The sequence below is a fragment of the Entelurus aequoreus genome, linkage group LG11, assembly GCF_033978785.1.
Source record: "Entelurus aequoreus isolate RoL-2023_Sb linkage group LG11, RoL_Eaeq_v1.1, whole genome shotgun sequence".
Classification (NCBI taxonomy): domain Eukaryota; kingdom Metazoa; phylum Chordata; class Actinopteri; order Syngnathiformes; family Syngnathidae; genus Entelurus; species Entelurus aequoreus.
In genome coordinates, this window is record NC_084741.1 from 11,093,115 (window position 1) to 11,116,720 (window position 23,606).

Sequence of the window (23,606 nt, forward strand, 5' to 3'; positions counted from 1 at the left end):
CCCATAATGACAATATGAAAATGTTTTTTTCACATATTTTACCAAATTTATTTACAAATCTCCTCAAAATTCTACACACAACACCCCATAATATGGAGCCCCTAAAGGGACATGGGGGAATTTTTGTATTTTTATAATTTATTTTTATTTTTATTTTCTTTAGACATGTATCTTATGCGCACGAGACACTTTTTATAAAGTTATAAAAAAAATAAAATTTAAAAAAATTTAAAATGTTTATTTTTTATTTTTTAGACATGTATCTCGTGCGCACAAGATACATGTCTAAAAAATATAAAAATAAAAAAATTAAAAAATTTTTTGCAACTGTATTAAAAATGAAAGAGTAAAAAAAATCACATGTACATACATTATAGCCAGAAAGTATTCACAGCGCTTTTGATTTTTGTCACATTTTATGTTACAGACTTATTCCAAAATGGAATAAATTCATTTTTGTCCTCAAAATTCTACACACAATACCCCACAATGACAAATTTGCAAAAATATGTGAAAAAATATATTTTCATGTTATTTACAATTGTCCTCAAAATTACACACAATAAATAACCCCATAATGACAATATGAAAATGTTTTTTTTTTACATATTTTTCCAAATTTGTTTACAATTGTCCTTTAGAATGTTAAACGCAATACGCCATAATGACAATATGAAAATGTTTTTTTCACATATTTTTCCAAATTTGTTTACAAAGTTTTCCAAATTTGTTTACAATCGACCTCAAGATTCTACACACAAAAGCCCATAATGACAATATGAAAATGTTTTTTTCACATATTTTACCAAATTTATTTACAAATGTCCTCAAAATTCTACACACAACACCCCATAATATGGAGCCCCTAAAGGGACATGGGGGAATTTTTTAATTTTTATAATTTTTTTTAATTTTTATTTTTTTTAGACATGTATCTCGTGCGGACGAGAAACTTTCTTGTGCGCACGAGAAACTTTTTATAAAGTTATAAAAAAAATTAAAATTAAAACATTTTATTTTTTATTTTTTTAGACATGTATCTCGTGCGCACGAGATACATGTCTAAAAAATAAAAAAAATAAAATGTTTTAATTTTTATTTTGCAAATGTATTAAAAATGAAAGAGTAAAAAAAATCACATGTACATACAGTATAGCCAGAAAGTATTCACAGCGCTTTTGATTTTTGTCACATTTTATGTTACAGACTTATTCCAAAATGAAATAAATTCATTTTTGTCCTCAAAATTCTACACACAATACCCCACAATGACAAATTTGCAAAAATATGTGAAAAAATATATTTTCATGTTATTTACAATTGTCCTCAAAATTACACACAATAACCCCATAATGACAATATGAAAATGTTTTTTTTTTACATATTTTTCCAAATTTGTTTACAATCGTCCTTTAGAATGTTACACGCAATACGCCATAATGACAATATGAAAATGTTTTTTTCACATATTTTTCCAAATTTGTTTACAAAGTTTTCCAAATTTGTTTACAAAGTTTTCCAAATTTTTTTACAATCGACCTCAAGATTCTACACACAAAAGCCCATAATGACAATATGAAAATGTTTTTTTCACATATTTTACCAAATTTATTTACAAATCTCCTCAAAATTCTACACACAACACCCCATAATATGGAGCCCCTAAAGGGACATGGGGGAATTTTTGTATTTTTATTAAAAAAAATGTTTTTTATTTTTTTTAAGACATGTATCTCATGCGCACGAGAAACTTTTTATGAAGTTATAAAAAAAATAAAATTAAAAAAAATTTAAAATGTTTATTTTTTATTTTTTAGACATGTATCTCGTGCGCACAAGATACATGTCTAAAAAATAAAAATAAAATTTTTTTATTTTTTTTTGCAAATGTATTAAAAACGAAAGAGTAAAAAAATCACATGTACATACAGTATAGCCAGAAAGTATTCACAGCGCTTTTGATTTTTGTCACATTTTATGTTACAGCCTTATTCCAAAATGGAATAAATTCACTTTTGTCCTCAAAATTCCACACACAATATAAACAATGACAATGTAAAAAAAAAAATAATAATTTAAATTTTTTTGCAATTTCCCAGCATTTCCTCAATAGTTTCTCCATGCACCTCAGATCTTTTTGAACAAACTTGGCACACCCATCTTGGGGCAGTTTCGCTCCGTCAAGTTGGACGGGAAGCGTCGGCTTTTCACCCAGGATGTCTCTGCAAATCGCCGCATTCATCTTTCCCTCTATCCTGACCGATCTCCCAGTTCCTGCCACTGGAAAGCATCCCCGCAGCATGATGCCGCCACCGCCGTGCTTCAGTATCGGCCTGGTGGTGAGCGGAGGCGGGGTGTGTGTGTGTGTGTGTGCAGCAGTCGTCCACGGGTGCGTGTTTTGTCCATAAGCCTGGAAGTGGCTTGGTTGGGCGTGACGGAACAGAACTCCCCAGGTGTGTAGAAGGAGAGAAGTGGCTTGGTTGGGCGTGACGGAACAGAACTCCCCAGGTGTGTAGAAGGAGATAAGGACTGTGATCGGAGATAAGGGTTGAGACAAAAGGGAAAGTGCGATACTGCTCCACTTTTGGATGGGCCTTTTAGACCCGCCTGTCATGTCACTTCCCTCCAGCCCGCTGATGATTCTTCTCCTCCACTCGCCCTGTCTCGCAATTACGTGGCCTGGATGCGTCTCGCTTATCGTGGCCTGGATGCGTCTCGCTTGTCCCTCCTCGCCACCAGTCCATCGGCGGCGTCGCTCCACTTTCCAGTCCACGCCTTCACAACCGGGGGCGGAGTCGCTCCTTCCGACCCCGGCTGCATGCACGACATCAGCGCTGACCTAGACTTGTATTTGTACTTGTACTTGTACTTGTACAGTGTACCGCTACTAACCCATTTAACACGCCGCCTCTGGAAAAATACCCTTTTTTTCCCCTAACGGAACACGCAGGGAGCACTTACAAGCAGAAACAGGGTGGAGAGAGAAGAGGAAGAACGGACGCATTTTGGCTTAAAAACTACATTATAGTGCTACAATATAGCGCTACTAATATTACTACATTATAGTGCTACTAATAGTACTAGAATATAGTACTACTAAAACTACAATATATTGCAACTAGGGCTGCAACTAACGATTCATTTGATAATCGATTAATCTGTCGATTATTACTTCGATTAATCGATTAATAATCGGATAAAAGAGACAAACTACATTTCTATCCTTTCCAGTATTTTATTGAAAAAAACAGCATACTAGCACCATACTTATTTTGATTATTGTTTCTCAGCTGTTTGTACATGTTGCAGTTTATAAATAAAGGTTTATTTTAAAAAAAAAAAAAAAAAATTTTTTTTTTTTTTTTTTTTTTAAAAAGCCTCTGCGCATGCGCATAGCATAGATCCAACGAATCGATGACTAAATTAATCGGCAACTATCTTTATAATCGATTTTAATCGATTTAATCGAGTAGTTGTTGCAGCCCTAATTGCAACATTATAGTGCTACAATATAGTGCTAGATTTTAGTAATACATTTTAGTACTGCAATATAGTACTACGATATAATGCTGCATTACAGTACTGCGACATAGTACTACAATATAGTGCTACAATATAGTGCTACATTACAGTACTACAATATGGTACTACATTATAGTGCTAAAACATAATGCTACATTATAGTACTACAATATAGTGCTACAACAGTGCTACATTATAGAACTACGATATAGTGCAACAATATAGTACCACATTATAGTGCTATAACAATGCTACATTATAGTACTACAATATAGTGCTACAATATACTACTACATTATAGCGCTACAATATAGTGCTACAATATAGTGCTAAAACATAATGCTACATTATAGTGCTACAATATAGTGCTACATTGTAGTGTTACGATATAGTGCTACACTATAGTGCTATAACATAATAGTACATTATAGTACTACAATATAGTGCTACAATATAATACTACATTATAGTGCTAAAATATAGTGCTACAATATAGTGCTACATTATAGTGCTACATTATAGTGCTATGATATAGTGCTACGCTATAGTGCTATAACATAATGGTACATTATAGTACTACAATATAGTGCTACATTATAGTACTACATTATAGTGCTACAACATAATGCTATATTATAGTGCTACAATATAGTGCTAAAACATAATGCTACATTATAGTGCTACAATATAGTGCTACATTATAGTGCTACGATATAGTGCTACACTATAGTGCTATAACATAATAGTACATTATAGTACTACAACAATATAATACTACATTATAGTGCTACAATATAGTGCTAAGACATAATGCTACAATATAGTGCTACATTATAGTGCTACACTATAGTGCTATAACATAATGGTACATTATAGTACTACAATATAGTGCTACATTATAGTACTACATTATAGTGCTACAACATAATGCTATATTATAGTGCTACAACATAGTGCTACAATATAGTGCTACAATATAGTGCTACAATAAAGTGCTGCAATAAAGTGCTGCAATATAGTACTGCAATATAGTGCTACAATAAAGTGCTGCAATAAAGTGCTACATTATAGTGCTACAGCAATATAGTACTGCAATATAGTGCTACATTATAGTGCTACAGCAATATAGTACTGCAATATAGTGCTGCAATAAAGTGCTGCAATATAGTACTGCAATATAGCGCTACAATGTAGTGCTAGATTAAAATATTGTACTAAAATCTAGCACTATATTGTAGCGCTATATTGCAGTACTATACTTTGGCACTATATTTTAGTACTATACTGCAGTACTCGAGTAGGAAGGGGATTCATATGGCCACATTCGTCACGGTTTACCTGACACATGAAACGTGACAAATCTGGGACAAATGGACCTGGGTATTAACATAGGGCCCGCGGGCCACATGCGGCCCGTTAGGATTTTCAATCTGGCCCGCCGGACGTTCTACATCATTTTTGTAGACCTTCAACATCAAAAGTGTTGTGATGTTTTTAAATGACTAAGTCTTGAACTATACAAAGTATTTCAATGGTCGAAATCTGTACTTTTTTGGGTGTCCTAGGAGTTATTACAGTAATATTTGGGGTGTTCTAGGAGTTATTACAGTAATATTTTGGTTGTTCTAGGAGTTATTACAGTAATATTTTGGGTGTCTAGGAGTTATTATAGTAATATTTTGGGTGTTCTAGGAGTTATTACAGTAATATTTTGGGTGTTCTAGGAGTTATTACAGTAATATTTTGGGTGTTCTATGAGTTATTACAGTAATATTTTTGTTGTCTAGGAGTTATTACAGTAATATTTTGGTTGTTCTAGGAGTTATTACAGTAATATTTGGGGTGTTCTAGGAGTTATTACAGTAATATTTTGGTTGTTCTAGGAGTTATTACAGTAATATTTGGGGTGTTCTAGGAGTTATTACAGTAATATTTTGGGTGTTCTAGGAGTTATTATAGTAATATTTTGGGTGTTCTAGGAGTTATTACAGTAATATTTGGGGTGTTCTAGGAGTTATTACAGTAATATTTTGGTTGTTCTAGGAGTTATTACAGTAATATTTTGGTTGTGCTAGGAGTTATTACAGTAATATTTTGGTTGTTCTAGGAGTTATTACAGTAATATTTTGGTTGTTCTAGGAGTTATTACAGTAATATTTTGGTTGTTCTAGGAGTTATTACAGTAATATTTGGGGTGTTCTAGGAGTTATTACAGTAATATTTGGGGTGTTCTAGGAGTTATTACAGTAATATTTTGGTTGTTCTAGGAGTTATTACAGTAATATTTTGGTTGTTATTCTAGGAGTTATTACAGTAATATTTGGGGTGTTCTAGGAGTTATTACAGTAATATTTGGGGTGTTCTAGGAGTTATTACAGTAATATTTTGGGTGTTCTAGGAGTTATTACAGTAATATTTTGGTTGTGCTAGGAGTTATTACAGTAATATTTGGGGTGTTCTAGGAGTTATTACAGTAATATTTTGGTTGTTCTAGGAGTTATTACAGTAATATTTTGGGTGTTCTAGGAGTTATTACAGTAATATTTTGGTTGTTGTAGGAGTTATTACAGTAATATTTTGGTTGTTCTAGGAGTTATTACAGTAATATTTGGGGTGTTCTAGGAGTTATTACAGTAATATTTTGGTTGTTCTAGGAGTTATTACAGTAATATTTTGGTTGTTATTCTAGGAGTTATTACAGTAATATTTGGGGTGTTCTAGGAGTTATTACAGTAATATTTTGGTTGTTCTAGGAGTTATTACAGTAATATTTTGGTTGTTATTCTAGGAGTTATTACAGTAATATTTTGGTTGTTCTAGGAGTTATTACAGTAATATTTTGGGTGTTCTAGGAGTTATTACAGTAATATTTTGGGTTGTTATTCTAGGAGTTATTACAGTAATATTTGGGGTGTTCTAGGAGTTATTACAGTAATATTTTGGTTGTTCTAGGAGTTATTACAGTAATATTTTGGTTTTTATTCTAGGAGTTATTACAGTAATATTTGGGGTGTTCTAGGAGTTATTACAGTAATATTTTGGGTGTTCTAGGAGTTATTACAGTAATATTTGGGGTGTTCTAGGAGTTATAACAGTAATATTTTGGGTGTTCTATGAGTTATTACAGTAATATTTTGGTTGTTATTCTAGGAGTTATTACAGTAATATTTGGGGTGTTCTAGGAGTTATTACAGTAATATTTTGGTTGTTCTAGGAGTTATTACAGTAATATTTTGGTTGTTATTCTAGGAGTTATTACAGTAATATTTTGGTTGTTCTAGGAGTTATTACAGTAATATTTTGGGTGTTCTAGGAGTTATTACAGTAATATTTTGGGTTGTTATTCTAGGAGTTATTACAGTAATATTTGGGGTGTTCTAGGAGTTATTACAGTAATATTTTGGTTGTTCTAGGAGTTATTACAGTAATATTTTGGTTTTTATTCTAGGAGTTATTACAGTAATATTTGGGGTGTTCTAGGAGTTATTACAGTAATATTTTGGGTGTTCTAGGAGTTATTACAGTAATATTTGGGGTGTTCTAGGAGTTATTACAGTAATATTTTGGGTGTTCTAGGAGTTATAACAGTAATATTTTGGGTGTTCTATGAGTTATTACAGTAATATTTTGGGTGTTCTATGAGTTATTACAGTAATCTAGGTCACAGCAGCTCAGACCAGGTACACAGCAGAGTGGGCGGGGCTTGTTTTCAGGGCTAATTATTTACTAATAATATATCATATTGTTGGTGTTTTTTACATTTTTGTTGGGTTTTGCTTGATTGTAAAAGATGTTCATATGTTGTTAATATTCATTGTTTTATTGTTCATAGTTAATAATATTGTAAATCCCACTTTCTTTATTACAATGTACATTTTGGGTGTAAAAAACTGTCAAATTTGAGGTGGCATAGTATTACTATATAGTACCACAATATAGAACTACAATATAATACCACAATATAGTGATACAATATAGTGATACAATACAGTACTACAATATAGTACTACAACATAGTGATCAATATAGTGATACAATATAGTACTACAATATAGTGATACAATATAGTACTACAATATAGTGCTCCGATATAGTGCTCCGATATAGTGCTCCAATATAGTGCTCCAATATAGTGCTACAATGTAGTACTACAATATAGTGCTACAATGTAGTACTACAATACAGTGATACAATATAGTGCTCCGATATAGTGCTCCGATATAGTGCTCCAATATAGTGCTACAATGTAGTACTACAATATAGTGCTACAATGTAGTACTACAATATAGTGCTACAATGTAGTACTACAATACAGTGATACAATATAGTACTACAATATAGTGCTCCGATATAGTGCTCCGATATAGTGCTACAATATAGTGCTACAATGTAGTACTACAATATAGTGATACAATGTAGTACTAAAATATAGTGATACAATATAGTACTACAATATAGTGCTCCGATATAGTGCTCCGATATAGTGCTACAATATAGTGCTACAATGTAGTACTACAATATAGTGCTACAATGTAGTACTAAAATATAGTGATACAATATAGTGCTCCGATATAGTGCTCCGATATAGTACTACAATATAGTGCTCTGATATAGTGCTACAATATAATGCTGCAATGTAATGCTGCAATGTAGTACTACAGTATAGTACCACAATAGTGCTCCGATATAGTACTACAATATAGTGCTACAATATAATGGTGCAATGTAGTGCTGCAATGTAGTACCACAGTATAGTACTACAATTTAGTACCACAATATAGTACTACAATATAGTGCACCGATATAGTGCTACAATATAGTAAATTTTTTTGAGGTAACGTTTTTAGAACTCTATGGGACATTGTGACTTTTTGTATTAGTGTTCCTGTAAAAAAAAGTGACCAAACACACATACTGTACAGCAGATTCGTACAGTACAGTACAGTATATATATCATGTATACACACATACTGTACAGCACATTTGTACAGTACAGTACAGTATATACATCATTTATACACACATACTGTACAGCACATTTGTACAGTACAGTACAGTATATACATCATTTATACACACATACTGTACAGCACATTTGTACAGTACAGTACAGTATATACATCATTTATACACACATACTGTACAGCACATTTGTACAGTACAGTACAGTATGTATATCATTTATACACACATACTGTACAGCAGATTCGTACAGTACAGTACAGTATATATATCATGTATACACACATACTGTACAGCACATTTGTACAGTACAGTACAGTATATACATAATTTATACACACATACTGTACAGCACATTTGTACAGTACAGTACAGTATATATATCATGTATACACACATACTGTACAGCAGATTCGTACAGTACAGTACAGTATATACATCATTTATACACACATACACATTTTTTCTCTCAAAGTGGCCCCCGAGTCAAAATATTTGCAATAGCTCACAGATTCTTTGGAAAGTGGATTTGAAATAAAAATGAGTAGTCGATGTTAGGAGTATTTTAGAAGTATTTTAGATGTATTTTAGATGTATTTTAGAAGTATTTTAGAAGTATTTTAGATGTATTTTAGAATTATTTTGGAAGTATTTTAGATGTATTTTAGAAGTATTTTAGATGTATTTTAGAAGTATTTTAGAAGTATTTTAGATGTATTTTAGATGTATTTTAGATTTATTTTAGAAGTATTTTAGACATATTTTAAAAGTATTTTGAATGGATGAAGTGAAATGTGCGCCACTAATGCTGCTCTCTCTCTCCTTCCTGCCAACAGTGCCAGCAGTACCATGTCCAGGCCAATAGGGGCCGGCATCAACGATGTCACCCGCTTCCTCACGTCGGGGGTGGGGCCCACCTCCCCCGGCACCAACGCTCCCATGTTCTCCGCCTCCAGCCAGGCGGACTGGGCGGCCAAGCGGCTGGTGTGGGTGCCCTCGGAGAAGCACGGCTTTGAGGTGAGAAGGCCGCGGGCGGGCGGGCGCGGGCGGGCGCGGTCGTCCCTTCGCTTCTTACTCAGACAAAAAGATGACGTCGGACTTGTCGCATTCCGACACTCGTGCCAAGTGACGAACGCTGAGCAAGCGGCTGCAGGGCAGGGTGTGGCAGACATGTGCAGGGAAGGGTGTGTACGCACTTCTCCTCATTTTGAAGAGAATGCACACGGGCAGCAGGACTCTTGCACATCACCATCATACCCATCGGTTGGTCACATGACACCAAAATCCCAATTTTTTGACACTCCGAAAAAATCCCGGCTCTAAAACAAAGAAATCCCGACTTTAAAAAAAAAAAAAAATCTACATTTTTTGACACTTGGAAAAATCCCGATTTTTTGACAAAAAAAAATCCAGATTTTTTTGAGAAAAAAAAATCCCGACTTTTTGACCAAAAAATTTACGACTTTTTGACACTTAAAAAAAAAATCCCAATTTTTTGACACTTGGAAAAAAATGCCGATTTTTTGACACTTAGAAAAAAATCCAGATTTTTTGACACTTGGAAAAAATCCAGATTTTTAGACAAAGAAATCCTGACTTTTTGACACTTAGAAAAAATCCCGAATTTTACCAAAGAAAATCCAGACTTTTTGACACTTAGAAAAAATCCCGATTTTTCGACAAAAATTTTTCCGACTTTTTGAGACTTAAAAAAAATCCTGGTCGGTTGGTCACATGACACCAAAATCCCGATTTTTTGACACATTCGGAAAAAATCCCGATTTTAAAACAAAAGAAATCCCGACTTTTTGACCAAAAAAAATCCCGACTTTTTGACCCTAAAAAATCCCGAGTTTTTGACCAAAAAAAAATCCCGAGTTTTTGACAAAAAAAATCCAGATTTTTTGACATTTAGAAAAAATCCAGATTTTTTGACACTTAGAAAAAATCCCGATTTTTAGACAAAAAAATCCTGACTTTTTGACAAAAAAAATTACGACTTTTTGACACTTGGAAAAAAATCACGACTTTTTGACCAAAAAATGTCAGACTTTTTGAAACTTGGAAAAAATTCAAACTTTTTGACACTAAGAAAAATGTCACGTGACACACATTTGGTCACATGACACACACGTGGTCAAGCAGGGTGTGGCAGACATGTGCAAGGAAGGGTGTGTACGCACTTCTCCTCATTTTGAAGAGAACACACACGGGCAGCAGGACTCTTGCACATCACCATCATACCCATCGGTTTGTCACATGACACCAAAATCCCGATTTTTTGACACATTCGGAAAAAATCCAGACTTTAAAACAAAGAAATCCAGATTTTTTGACAAAAAAATCCCGATTTTTTGAAAAAAAAATCCCAATTTTTTGACACTTGGAAAAAAATCCCGATTTTTTGACACTTAGAAAAAAATCCAGAATTTTTGAGACTTGGAAAAAATCCCGATTTTTTGACACTTGGAAAAAATCCCGATTTTTAGACAAAAAAATCCCGATTTTTTGACACTTAGAAAAAATCCCGAATTTTACCAAAGAAAATCCAGACTTTTTGACACTTAGAAAAAATCCCGATTTTTCGACAAAAAATTTTCCGACTTTTTGACACTTGGAAAAAAATCCCGACTTTTTGACCAAAAAATGTCCGACTTTTTGAAACTTGGAAAAAATTCAAACTTTTTGACACTAAGAAAAATGTCACGTGACACACATTTGGTCACATGACACACACGTGGTCAAGCAGGGTGTGGCAGACATGTGCAGGGAAGGGTGTGTATGCACATCTCCTCATTTTGAAGAGAGCGCACACGGGCAGCAGGACTCTTGCACATCACCATCATACCCATCGGTTGGTCACATGACACCAAAATCCCAATTTTTTGACACTCCGAAAAAATCCCGGCTCTAAAACAAAGAAATCCCAACTTTTTTTTAAAAAAAATCTAAATTTTTTGACACTTGGAAAAATCCCGATTTTTTTAACCAAAAAAAATCCCGATTTTTTTGACAAAAAAATGTACGACTTTTTGACACTTAAAAAAAAATCCCAACTTTCTGACAAAAAAATTACGACTTCCTGACACTTAGAAAAAATCCCGAATTTTACCCAAAAAAATCCAGACTTTTTGACACTTAGAAATTTGACACCAAAAAAATCCAGTTTTTGACCAAAAAGTTAACAACTTTTTGACACTTGGAAAAAAAATCCCGACTTTTTGACCAAAAAATGTCCAACTTTTTGAAACTTGGAAAAAATTCAAACTTTTTGACACTAAGAAAAATGTCACGTGACACACATTTGGTCACATGACACACACGTGGTCAAGCAGGGTGTGGCAGACATGTGCAGGGAAGGGTGTGTACGCACCTCTCCTCATTTTGAAGAGAACGCACACGGGCAGCAGGACTCTTGCACATCACCATCATACCCATCGGTTGGTCCCATGACACCAAAATCCCGATTTTTTGACACATTCGGAAAAAATCCCGACTTTAAAACAAAGAAATCCCGATTTTTCGACAAATAAATCCCGATTTTTTGAAAAAAAAAATCCCAATTTTTTGACACTTGAAAAAAAATCCCGATTTTTTGACACTTAGAAAAAAATCCCGATTTTTTGACACTTAGAAAAAATCCCGATTTTTTGACACTTGGAAAAAATCCCGATTTTTAAACAAAAAAATCCTGACTTTTTGACACTTAGAAAAAATCCTGAATTTTACCAAAGAAAATCCAGACTTTTTGACACTTAGAAAAAATCCCGATTTTTCGACATTTTTTCCGACTTTTTGAGACTTAAAAAAAATACTGGTCGGTTGGTCACATGACACCAAAATCCCGATTTTTTGACACATTCGGAAAAAATCCCGACTTTTTGACCAAAAAAAATCCCGACTTTTTGACACTAAAAAATCCTGAGTTTTTGACCAAAAAAAAATCCTGAGTTTTTGACAAAAAAAAATCCTGATTTTTTGACATTTGGATTTTTTGACACTTAGAAAAAAATCCCGATTTTTAGACAAAAAAATCCTGACTTTTTGACAAAAAAATGTACGACTTTTTGACACTTAGAAAAAAATCCCAACTTTTTGACCAAAAAATTACGACTTCCTGACACTTAGAAAAAATCCCGAATTTTACCCAAAAAAATCCAGACTTTTTGACACTTAGAAAAAATTCAAACTTTTTGACACTAAGAAAAATGTCACGGGACACACATTTGGTCATGTGACACACATTTGGTCATGTGACACACACGCAGTCACATTTACGACTTTTTCACACTTACAAAAAATCCCGACTTTCCGACAAAGAAATTTCCGACTTTTTGAGACTTAAAAAAAATCCAGACTTTCTGACCAAAAAATGTACGACTTTTTAACACTTAGAAAAAATCCCGACTTTTTGAAAAAAAAATTACGAGTTTTTGACACTTACAAAAAATCCAGACTTTTTGAAAAAAAAATTACGACTTTTTGACACTTAGAAAAAATCCAGACTTTTTGAAAAAAAATTACGAGTTTTTGACACTTAGAAAAAATCCCGACTTTTTGAAAAAAAAATTACGAGTTTTTGACACTTAGAAAAAATCCAGACTTTTTGAAAAAAAAATTACGAGTTTTTGACACTTACAAAAAATCCAGACTTTTTGAAAAAAAAATACCGACTTTTTGACAAAAGATGTTATGATTTTTTCACATTTACAAAAAATCCTGGCTGTTTGACCCAAAAAATCCCGACTTTTTGATACTTGGAAAAATGTCACACGGGGTCACATGACACACACGGTGTCACATGACACACACGCGGTCACATGACACACACGCGGTCACATGACACACACGCGGTCACATGACCACACACACGGTCACATGACCACACAGCGAGCTGGAGGACGGGACCTCCTCCTGCAGGACTCGACTGTCCCCGGTCTGGCTCTCCGAGTCGTCTTCTGTCTGCCAAACTGGTTTCTTGGAGAAGAACAATGGCTGCCTTCACTCTCTGACGTGGTTGACAAGCACGAGCAGAATGTCACGCATCTTCTCACCCTGGACCTCACGTCACATGACTCCTCTACGCCGTCACATGACAAGAGAGGCCTTGTCTACACTTTCTGTGCAGCACACACTGCCCACTGATAGTACTACAATATAGTACCACAATATAGTGCTACAACACTACAACATAGTACTACAATATAGTACTACAACATAGTACCACAATATAGCGCCACAATATAGTGCTACAATATAGTGCTCCGATAAAGTGCTGCAATGTAGTACTACAGTATAGTGATACAATGTAGTGCTACAATATAGTGATACAATATAGTGCTGCAATATAGACTACAATATAGTGCTACAATATAGTGCTACATTATAGTACTACAATGTAGTGCTACAATATAGCTACAATATAGTGCTACATTGTAGTGCCACAATATAGTGCTAGATTTAAGTACTGCAATATAGTGCTACAATATAGTGCTACATTATAGTGCCACAACATAGTACTACAATATAGTGCTAGATGTTAGTACTGCAGTATAGTACTACAATATAGTGCCAAAGCAGGAAGGGGATTCATATGGCCACATTCATCACGGTTTACCTGACACATGAAACGTGACAAATTGGGGGGGCTGATTGCAGTAGAGCAGAGGGGCCCAAACTGTTTCCACTGAGGGCCACACTCCGAAAATAAAAGCAGGCGGGGCCATTTTGATAGTTTTTATTTTCAAAGCAATACAATATTTATCATTATTTGAACCTTGAGTCACCTTGGGTTCCTGGGACCCAGAAGGGTCAAAGTTGGGTCCCTGGGACCCAGAAGGGTCTCCGTTGGGTCCCTGGGACCCAGAACGGTCTCAGTTTGGTCCCTGGGACCCAGAACGGTCTCAGTTTGGTCCCTGGGACCCAGAACGGTCTCAGTTTGGTCCCTGGGACCCAGAAGGGTCTCAGTTTGGTCCCTGGAACCCATAAGGGTCTCAGTTGGGTCCCTGGGACCCAGTAGGGTCTCAGTTGGGTCCCTGGGACCCAGTAGGGTCTCAGTTCGGTCCCTGGGACCCATAAGGGTCTCAGTTGTGTCCCTGGAGACCATAAGGGTCTCAGTTGTGTCCCTGGAGACCATAAGGGTCTCAGTTGTGTCCCTGGGACCCAGAAGGGTCTCAGTTGGGTCCCTGGGACCCATAAGGGTCTCAGTTGGGTCCCTGGGACCCATAAGGATCTCAGTTGGGTCCCTGGGACCCATAAGGGTCTCAGTTGTGTCCCTGGGACCCATAAGGGTCTCAGTTGTGTCCCTGGGACCCAGAAGGGTCTCAGTTGTGTCCCTGGGACCCAGAAGGGTCTCAGTTGTGTCCCTGGGACCCAGAAGGGTCTCAGTTGTGTCCCTGCGACCCAGAAGGGTGTCAGTTGGGTCCCTGGGACGCAAAAGGTTCTAAGTTGGGTCCCTGCGACCAAGAAGGGTCTCAGTTGTGTCCCTGGGACCAAGAAGGGTCTCAGTTGTGTCCCTGGGACGCAGAAGGGTCTCAGTTGTGTCCCTGGGACCCAGAAGGGTCTCAGTTGTGTCCCTGGGACCCATAAGGGTCTCAGTTGGGTCCCTGGGACGCAGAAGGGTCCAAGTTGGGTCCCTGCGACCCAGAAGGGTCTCAGTTGGGTCCCTGGGACGCAGAAGGGTCAAAGTTGGGTCCCTGCGACCAAGAAGGGTCTCAGTTGTGTCCCTGGGACCAAGAAGGGTCTCAGTTGTGTCCCTGGGACGCAGAAGGGTCTCAGTTGTGTCCCTGGGACCCAGAAGGGTCTCAGTTGTGTCCCTGGGACCCATAAGGGTCTCAGTTGGGTCCCTGGGACGCAGAAGGGTCCAAGTTGGGTCCCTGCGACCCAGAAGGGTCTCAGTTGGGTCCCTGGGACGCAGAAGGGTCAAAGTTGGGTCCCTGGGACCCAGAAGGGTCTCAGTTGGGTCCCTGGGACCCAGAAGGGTCTCAGTTGGGTCCCTTGGACCCATAAGGGTCTCAGTTGGGTCCCTGGGACCCATAAGGGTCTCAGTTGTGTCCCTGGGACGCAGAAGGGTCTCAGTTGTGTCCCTGGGACCCATAAGGGTCTCAGTTGTGTCCCTGGGACCCAGAAGGGTCTCAGTTGTGTCCCTGGGACCCATAAGGGTCTCAGTTGGGTCCCTGGGACGCATAAGGGTCCAAGTTGGGTCCCTGCGACCCAGAAGGGTCTCAGTTGGGTCCCTGGGACGCAGAAGGGTCTCAGTTGGGTCCCTGGGACGCAGAAGGGTCAAAGTTGGGTCCCTGGGACGCAGAAGGGTCAAAGTTGGGTCCCTGGGACCCAGAAGGGTCTCAGTTGGGTCCCTGGGACCCAGAAGGGTCTCAGTTGGGTCCCTGGGACCCAGAAGGGTCTAAGTTGGGTCCCTGCGACCCAGAAGGGTCTCAGTTGTGTCCCTGGGACCCAGAAGGGTCTCAGTCATGAAAATGTTGTAAATATTCATCTTTTTAACTTTTGTTTTATCCTCAACTTCAGATCTGTATGTCAATTACACTTTTATTTGTAATGATTAAAACTGAATATTTAATGAGTTAGTCGGCCTTCAAGTTGAAGAGTTCTTTTCCTCCAACAGTCGGCCAGCATCAAGGAGGAGCGCGGGGACGAGGTGGAGGTGGAGCTGACGGAGACACAGAAGCTGCTGCACCTCTCCAGGGAGGAGATCCAGCGCATGAACCCACCACGCTTCAGCAAGGTGGAGGACATGGCCGACCTCACCTGCCTCAACGAGGCGTCCGTGCTGCACAACCTGCGGGAGAGATACTACTCCGGCTTGATCTACGTGAGAACACACACTTGACTTTGTGTCCTTTCACAATAAAAGTCAGGGCTCGGTGCTGGAACTTAGACGGGTTAACAGCGGTTTGACTTTTGGAATACAAACATTATATTGTGTTGGAAGGAGAGACGGTCCTCTTAAGTTAAGTTAAGATGGTTGATGGCGAGGGACACGTTCAGACTCCGCCCACTATGAATCGGTACTAACCCATCCAGCACTTTAAGGTGTCTTCATCATTTCTACCAATTCTGAGTCTGACTTTGTGGAGCCGAGGTATAAATGTTCAAAGTTTTGTGGCCAACCATCAGAGCAAAGTTTGGCGCCAGGCCACGCCCACATCTTATGGCGTAGGAAAAATTCCTTCGCAATGAATCATCACCTATATGTGTAGTATCTGTCATTTTAACCACCACTCATTTGGTCAAAGTCCCTAGGAGTAGTTTGTTAAAGAACATCACCTTTTTTTTGCCGAAAAATGCCAAAAATTGGCCAAAAACTATCAGAGCAAAGTTTGTGGCCAGGCCACGCCCACATCTTACGGCGTAGGAAAAATTCCTTCACAATGAATCATCACCTATATGTGTAGTATCTGTCATTTTAACCACCACTCATTTGGTCAAAGTCCCTAGGAGTAGTTTGTTAAAGAACATCACCTTTTTTTTGCCAAAAAATGGTCAAAAACCATCAAAGCAAAGTTTGGCGCCAGGCCACGCCCACATCTTATGGCGTAGGAAAAATTCCTTCACAATGAATCATCACCTATATGTGTAGTATCTGTCATTTTAACCACGACTCACTTGGTCAAAGTCCCTAGGAGGAGTTTGTTAAAGAACATCACCTTTTTTTTGCCAAAAAATGGTCAAAAACCATCAAAGCATAGTTTGGCGCCAGGCCACGCCCACATTATATGGCGTAGGAAAAATTCCTTCACAATGAATCATCACCTATATGTGTACTATCTGTCATTTTAACCACGACTCACTTGGTCAAAGTCCCTAGGAGGAGTTTGTTAAAGAACATCACCTTTTTTTTCCCAAAAAATGGTCAAAAACCATCAAAGCAAAGTTTGGCGCCAGGCCACGCCCACATCTTATGGCGTAGGAAAAATTCCTTCACAATGAATCATCACCTATATGTGTAGTATCTTTCATTTTAACCACCACTCATTTGGTCAAAGTCCCTAGGAGGTATCTGTTAAAGTACGACACATTTTTTTTGCCGAAAAATGCCAAAAATTGGCCAAAAACTATCAGAGCAAAGTTTGGCGCCAGGCCACGCCCACATCTTATGGCGTAGGAAAAATTCCTTCGCAATGAATCATCACCTATATGTGTAGTATCTGTCATTTTAACCACGACTCACTTGGTCAAAGTCCCTAGGAGGAGTTTGTTAAAGAACATCACCTTTTTTTTGCCAAAAAATGGTCAAAAACCATCAAAGCAAAGTTTGGCGCCAGGCCACGCCCACATTATATGGCGTAGGAAAAATTCCTTCACAATGAATCATCACCTATATGTGTAGTATCTGTCATTTTAACCACGACTCACTTGGTCAAAGTCCCTAGGAGGAGTTTGTTAAAGAACATCACCTTTTTTTTGCCAAAAAATGGTCAAAAACCATCAAAGCAAAGTTTGGCGCCAGGCCACGCCCACATCTTATGGCGTAGGAAAAATTCCTTCTCAATGAATCATCACCTATATGTGTAGTATCTTTCATTTTAACCACCACTCATTTGGTCAAAGTCCCTAGGAGGTATCTGTTAAAGTACGACACATTTTTTTTGCCGAAAAATGCCAAAAATTGGCCAAAAACTATCAGAGCAAAGTTTGGCACCAGGCCACGCCCACATCTTATGGCATAGGAAAACTTCCTTCACAATGAATCATCACCTATATGTGTAGTATCTGTCATTTTAACCACCACTCATTTGGTCAAAGTCCCTAGGAGGAGTTTGTTAAAGAACGACACCTTTTTTTTGCCAAAAAATGGTCAAAAACCATCAAAGCAAAGTTTGGCGCCAGGCCACGCCCACATCTTATGTCATAAAAAAAATTCCTTGGCAATGAATCATCACCTATATGTGTAGTATCTATCATTTTAACCACCACTCATTTGGTCAAAGTCCCTAGGAGGAGTTTGTTAAAGAACATCACCTTTTTTTTGCCAAAAAATGGTCAAAAACCATCAAAGCAAAGTTTGGCGCCAGGCCACGCCCACATCTTATGGCGTAGGAAAAATTCCTTCGCAATGAATCATCACCTATATGTGTAGTATCTGTCATTTTAACCACGACTCACTTGGTCAAAGTCCCTAGGAGGAGTTTGTTAAAGAACATCACCTTTTTTTTGCCAAAAAATGGTCAAAAACCATCAAAGCAAAGTTTGGCGCCAGGCCACGCCCACATTATATGGCGTAGGAAAAATTCCTTCACAATGAATCATCACCTATATGTGTAGTATCTGTCATTTTAACCACGACTCACTTGGTCAAAGTCCCTAGGAGGAGTTTGTTAAAGAACATCACCTTTTTTTTGCCAAAAAATGGTCAAAAACCATCAAAGCAAAGTTTGGCGCCAGGCCACGCCCACATCTTATGGCGTAGGAAAAATTCCTTCTCAATGAATCATCACCTATATGTGTAGTATCTTTCATTTTAACCACCACTCATTTGGTCAAAGTCCCTAGGAGGTATCTGTTAAAGTACGACACATTTTTTTTGCCGAAAAATGCCAAAAATTGGCCAAAAACTATCAGAGCAAAGTTTGGCACCAGGCCACGCCCACATCTTATGGCATAGGAAAACTTCCTTCACAATGAATCATCACCTATATGTGTAGTATCTGTCATTTTAACCACCACTCATTTGGTCAAAGTCCCTAGGAGGAGTTTGTTAAAGAACGACACCTTTTTTTTGCCAAAAAATGGTCAAAAACCATCAAAGCAAAGTTTGGCGCCAGGCCACGCCCACATCTTATGTCATAAAAAAAATTCCTTGGCAATGAATCATCACCTATATGTGTAGTATCTATCATTTTAACCACCACTCATTTGGTCAAAGTCCCTAGGAGGAGTTTGTTAAAGAACATCACCTTTTTTTTGCCAAAAAATGGTCAAAAACCATCAAAGCAAAGTTTGGCGCCAGGCCACGCCCACATCTTATGGCGTAGGAAAAATTCCTTCGCAATGAATCATCACCTATATGTGTAGTATCTGTCATTTTAACCACGACTCACTTGGTCAAAGTCCCTAGGAGGAGTTTGTTAAAGAACATCACCTTTTTTTTTGCCAAAAAATGGTCAAAAACCATCAAAGCAAAGTTTGTCGCCTGGCCACGCCCACATCTTATGTCATAAGGAAAATTCCTTGGCAATGAATCATCACCTATATGTGTAGTATCTGTCATTTTAACCACCACTCATTTGGTCACAGTCCCTAGGAGGAGTCTGTTAAAGAACGACACCTTTTTTTTGCCAAAAAATGGTCAAATACCATCAAAGCTAAGTTTGGCGCCAGGCCACGCCCACATCTTATGTCATAAGGAAAATTCCTTGGCAATGAATCATCACCTATATGTGTAGTATCTGTCATTTTAACCACCACTCATTTGGTCAAAGTCCCTAGGAGGAGTTTGTTAAAGAACGACACCTTTTTTTTGCCAAAAAATGGTCAAAAACCATCAAAGCAAAGTTTGGCGCCAGGCCACGCCCACATCTTATGTCATAAGGAAAATTCCTTGGCAATGAATCATCACCTATATGTGTAGTATCTGTCATTTTAACCACGACTCACTTGGTCAAAGTCCCTAGGAGGAGTTTGTTAAAGAACGTCACCTTTTTTTTGCCAAAAAATGGTCAAAAACCATCAAAGCAAAGTTTGGCGCCAGGCCACGCCCACATCTTATGGCGTAGGAAAAATTCCTTCACAATGAATCATCACCTATATGTGTAGTATCTGTCATTTTAACCACGACTCACTTGGTCAAAGTCCCTAGGAGGAGTTTGTTAAAGAACATCACCTTTTTTTTGCCAAAAAATGGTCAAAAACCATCAAAGCAAAGTTTGGCGCCAGGCCACGCCCACATCTTATGGCGTAGGAAAAATTCCTTCACAATGAATCATCACCTATATGTGTAGTATCTGTCATTTTAACCACGACTCACTTGGTCAAAGTCCCTAGGAGGAGTTTGTTAAAGAACGACACCTTTTTTTTGCCAAAAAATGGTCAAAAACCATCAAAGCAAAGTTTGGCGCCAGGCCACGCCCACATCTTATGTCATAAGGAAAATTCCTTGGCAATGAATCATCACCTATATGTGTAGTATCTGTCATTTTAACCACCACTCTTTTGGTCAAAGTCCCTAGGAGGAGTTTGTTAAAGAACATCACCTTTTTTTTGCCAAAAAATGGTCAAAAACCATCAAAGCAAAGTTTGGCGCCAGGCCACGCCCACATCTTATGGCGTAGGAAAAATTCCTTCACAATGAATCATCACCTATATGTGTAGTATCTGTCATTTTAACCACCACTCATTTGGTCAAAGTCCCTAGGAGGAGTTTGTTAAAGAACGACACCTTTTTTTTTGCCAAAAAATTGTCAAAAACCATCAAAGCAAAGTTTGGCGCCAGGCCACGCCCACATCTTATGTCATAAGGAAAATTCCTTGGCAATGAATCATCACCTATATGTGTAGTATCTGTCATTTTAACCACCACTCATTTGGTCAAAGTCCCTAGGAGGAGTTTGTTAAACAAAGACACCTTTTTTTTGCCAAAAAAATGTGAAAAATGCTGAAAATTGGCAAAAAAAACATCAGAAAAAGTTTGGCGCCATGCCACGCCCATATCTAATGTCATAAGGAAAAATGTGCTCACAATGAATCATCACCTATATGTGTAGTATCTGTCATTTTAACCACCACTCATTTGGTCAAAGTCCCTAGGAGGAGTTTGTTCATTTTTCTAATCAGCCCGACCTAAGCCGAAAGGTTTATTTGTAAAATCAATAATAAAAATGTATCTCTGTGATGATCTCAAATATCATTTGCCAGCTAGTAAAACTAAGTATCTCAGATATAGTTTGTCAGATTTTGTTCCAGCTTTAAGAAGAGAACTTGCATGTTCTTTTGTTGCAGCTATAAGAAGAGAACTTGCATGTTCTTTTGTTTCAGCTTTAAGAAGAGAACTTGCATGTTCCTTTGTTGCAACTTTAAGAAGAGAACTTGCATGTTCTTTTGTTTCAGCTTTAAGAAGAGAACTTGCATGTTCCTTTGTTGCAGCTTTAAGAAGAGAACTTGCATGTTCTTTTGTTTCAGCTTTAAGAAGAGAACTTGCATGTTCCTTTGTTGCAGCTTTAAGAAGAGAACTTGCATGTTCTTTTGTTGCAGCTATAAGAAGAGAACTTGCATGTTCTTTTGTTCCAGCTTTAAGAAGAGAACTTGCATGTTCTTTTGTTCCAGCTTTAAGAAGAGAACTTGCATGTTGCTTTAAGAAGAGAACTTGCATGTTCCTTTGTTGCAGCTTTAAGAAGAGAACTTGCATGTTCTTTTGTTGCAGCTTTAAGAAGAGAACTTGCATGTTCTTTTGTTGCAGCTATAAGAGAACTTGCATGTTCTTTTGTTCCAGCTTTAAGAAGAGAACTTGCATGTTCTTTTGTTGCAGCTTTAAGAAGAGAACTTGCATGTTCTTTTGTTCCAGCTTTAAGAAGATAACTTGCATGTTCTTTTGTTCCAGCTTTAAGAAGAGAACTTGCATGTTCTTTTGTTGCAGCTTTAAGAAGAGAACTTGCATGTTTTGCCCTACAGCCAAGTGGTCCAAGGCTTTGGAAAACAGGAATTTTTCCAGGTTAAAAAACGTGGAATGTTTTGACGGTGGAACGGTTGAAGTGGGCTGAAAAATGTGGGAGGAGTAGTCGCCAGAAAAAAAGGTGGAAAAAGGGCTTTGGAAAAGCAGGGATTCTGAAAAATCCCAGAATTTTTTTTTTACTTGAAAAAAAGTAGTTTGAATTTCCAGGATGGTGGAATGTGTTGAAAGTGGAATGCTTTGAATCGGTCGAGAAATGTGGAAATGGTGAAAGTTTGAAAAGTGGCCAATTCATTTTGAATGGGAAAAATGTCCCGAAAACCTGGAATTCTGGGTAAATCTGGGAATTTTGGGGAATTTGTCAAGAGAAAGCCTGCTATTCCTGAATAGGCTGAACAGTTTGAAGTTGGAACGCTTTGAATCAGATGAAAAATGTGGGAGTTGTGGAACTTTGAAGAATGTCGCATTGGTTTCAATGGGAATTTCCACGAAATGTGGGAATTTCGGGAAATGCGGGATTTTTTTCTGAAAATGGTATAAAAAAAAAACTCGGTGGAGAAATGTTGAAGTAGTAACATGTTGAATTGAGAAGTGGTATTACAGAATTCCTTGAATTTCGGGAAAAAAATTGAATTTCTCCAGGTCAAAAAAATTGTTTTTTTGTCCTAATTAAGAGGAATGTTTTGACGGGGGAACAGTTAAAATGCGTTGACAAATGTGGAAGGAGTAGTCGCCAGAAAAAAGGGTGGAAATAGGGCTTTGGAAAACCAGGAATTCTGAAAAATCCCGGAATTCTTTTTGAACTTGAAAAAAAGTAGTTTGAATTTCCAGGATGGTGGAATGTGTTGAAGGTGGAATGCTTTGAATAGGTTGAAAAATGTGGAAATGGTGGAAGTTTGAAAAGTGGCCAATTCATTTTGAATGGGAAAAATGTCCCGGGAAAACCTGGAATTCTGAGAAATCTGGGAATTTTGGGGAATTTGTCAAGGGAAGACCCGTGATTCCCAAATAGGCTGAACAGTTTGAAGTTGGAACGCTTTGAATCAGATGAAAAATGTGGGAGTTATGGAACTTTGAAGAATGTCCCCAAAATGTGGGAATTTCGGGAAATGCCGGAATTTTTTTGAAAATGGTAAAAAAAAAAACTCGGAGAAATGTTGAAGTAGTAACATGTTGAATTGAAAAGTGGTATTACAGAATTCCTGGAATTTCTGGAAAAAAATGGAATTTTTCCAGGTCAAAAAACAAGTTTTTTTTGTCCTAATTAAGATGAATGTTTTGACGGGGGAACAGTTAAAATGTGTTGACAAATGTGGAAGGAGTAGTCGCCAGAAAAAAGGGAGGGAATAGGGCTTTGGAAAACCAGGAATTCTGAAAAATCCCGGAATTTTTTTTTGAACTTGAAAAAAAGTAGTTAGAATTTCCAGGATGGTGGAATGTGTTGAAGGTGGAATGCTTTGAATAGGTTGAAAAATGTGGAAATGGTGCAAGTTTGAAAAGT

General features: G+C 37.6%; 1 protein-coding gene across 6 annotated transcripts in view; it reads left to right on the top strand.

Annotated features, from left to right (window-relative positions):
* The window catches only part of myh14 (myosin, heavy chain 14, non-muscle), a 195,503-nt gene that overhangs the window by 15,095 nt on the left and 156,802 nt on the right, over positions 1-23,606 (top strand). For all 6 annotated transcript variants that reach the window (XM_062062443.1, XM_062062442.1, XM_062062444.1 and 3 more), the window contains exons 2-3: positions 9,321-9,501; positions 16,106-16,312. In XM_062062443.1, coding sequence (XP_061918427.1) covers positions 9,334-9,501; positions 16,106-16,312 — 375 coding nt within the window. In that variant the 5' untranslated portion in view covers positions 9,321-9,333. The remainder of the gene's footprint in view (positions 1-9,320; positions 9,502-16,105; positions 16,313-23,606) is intronic.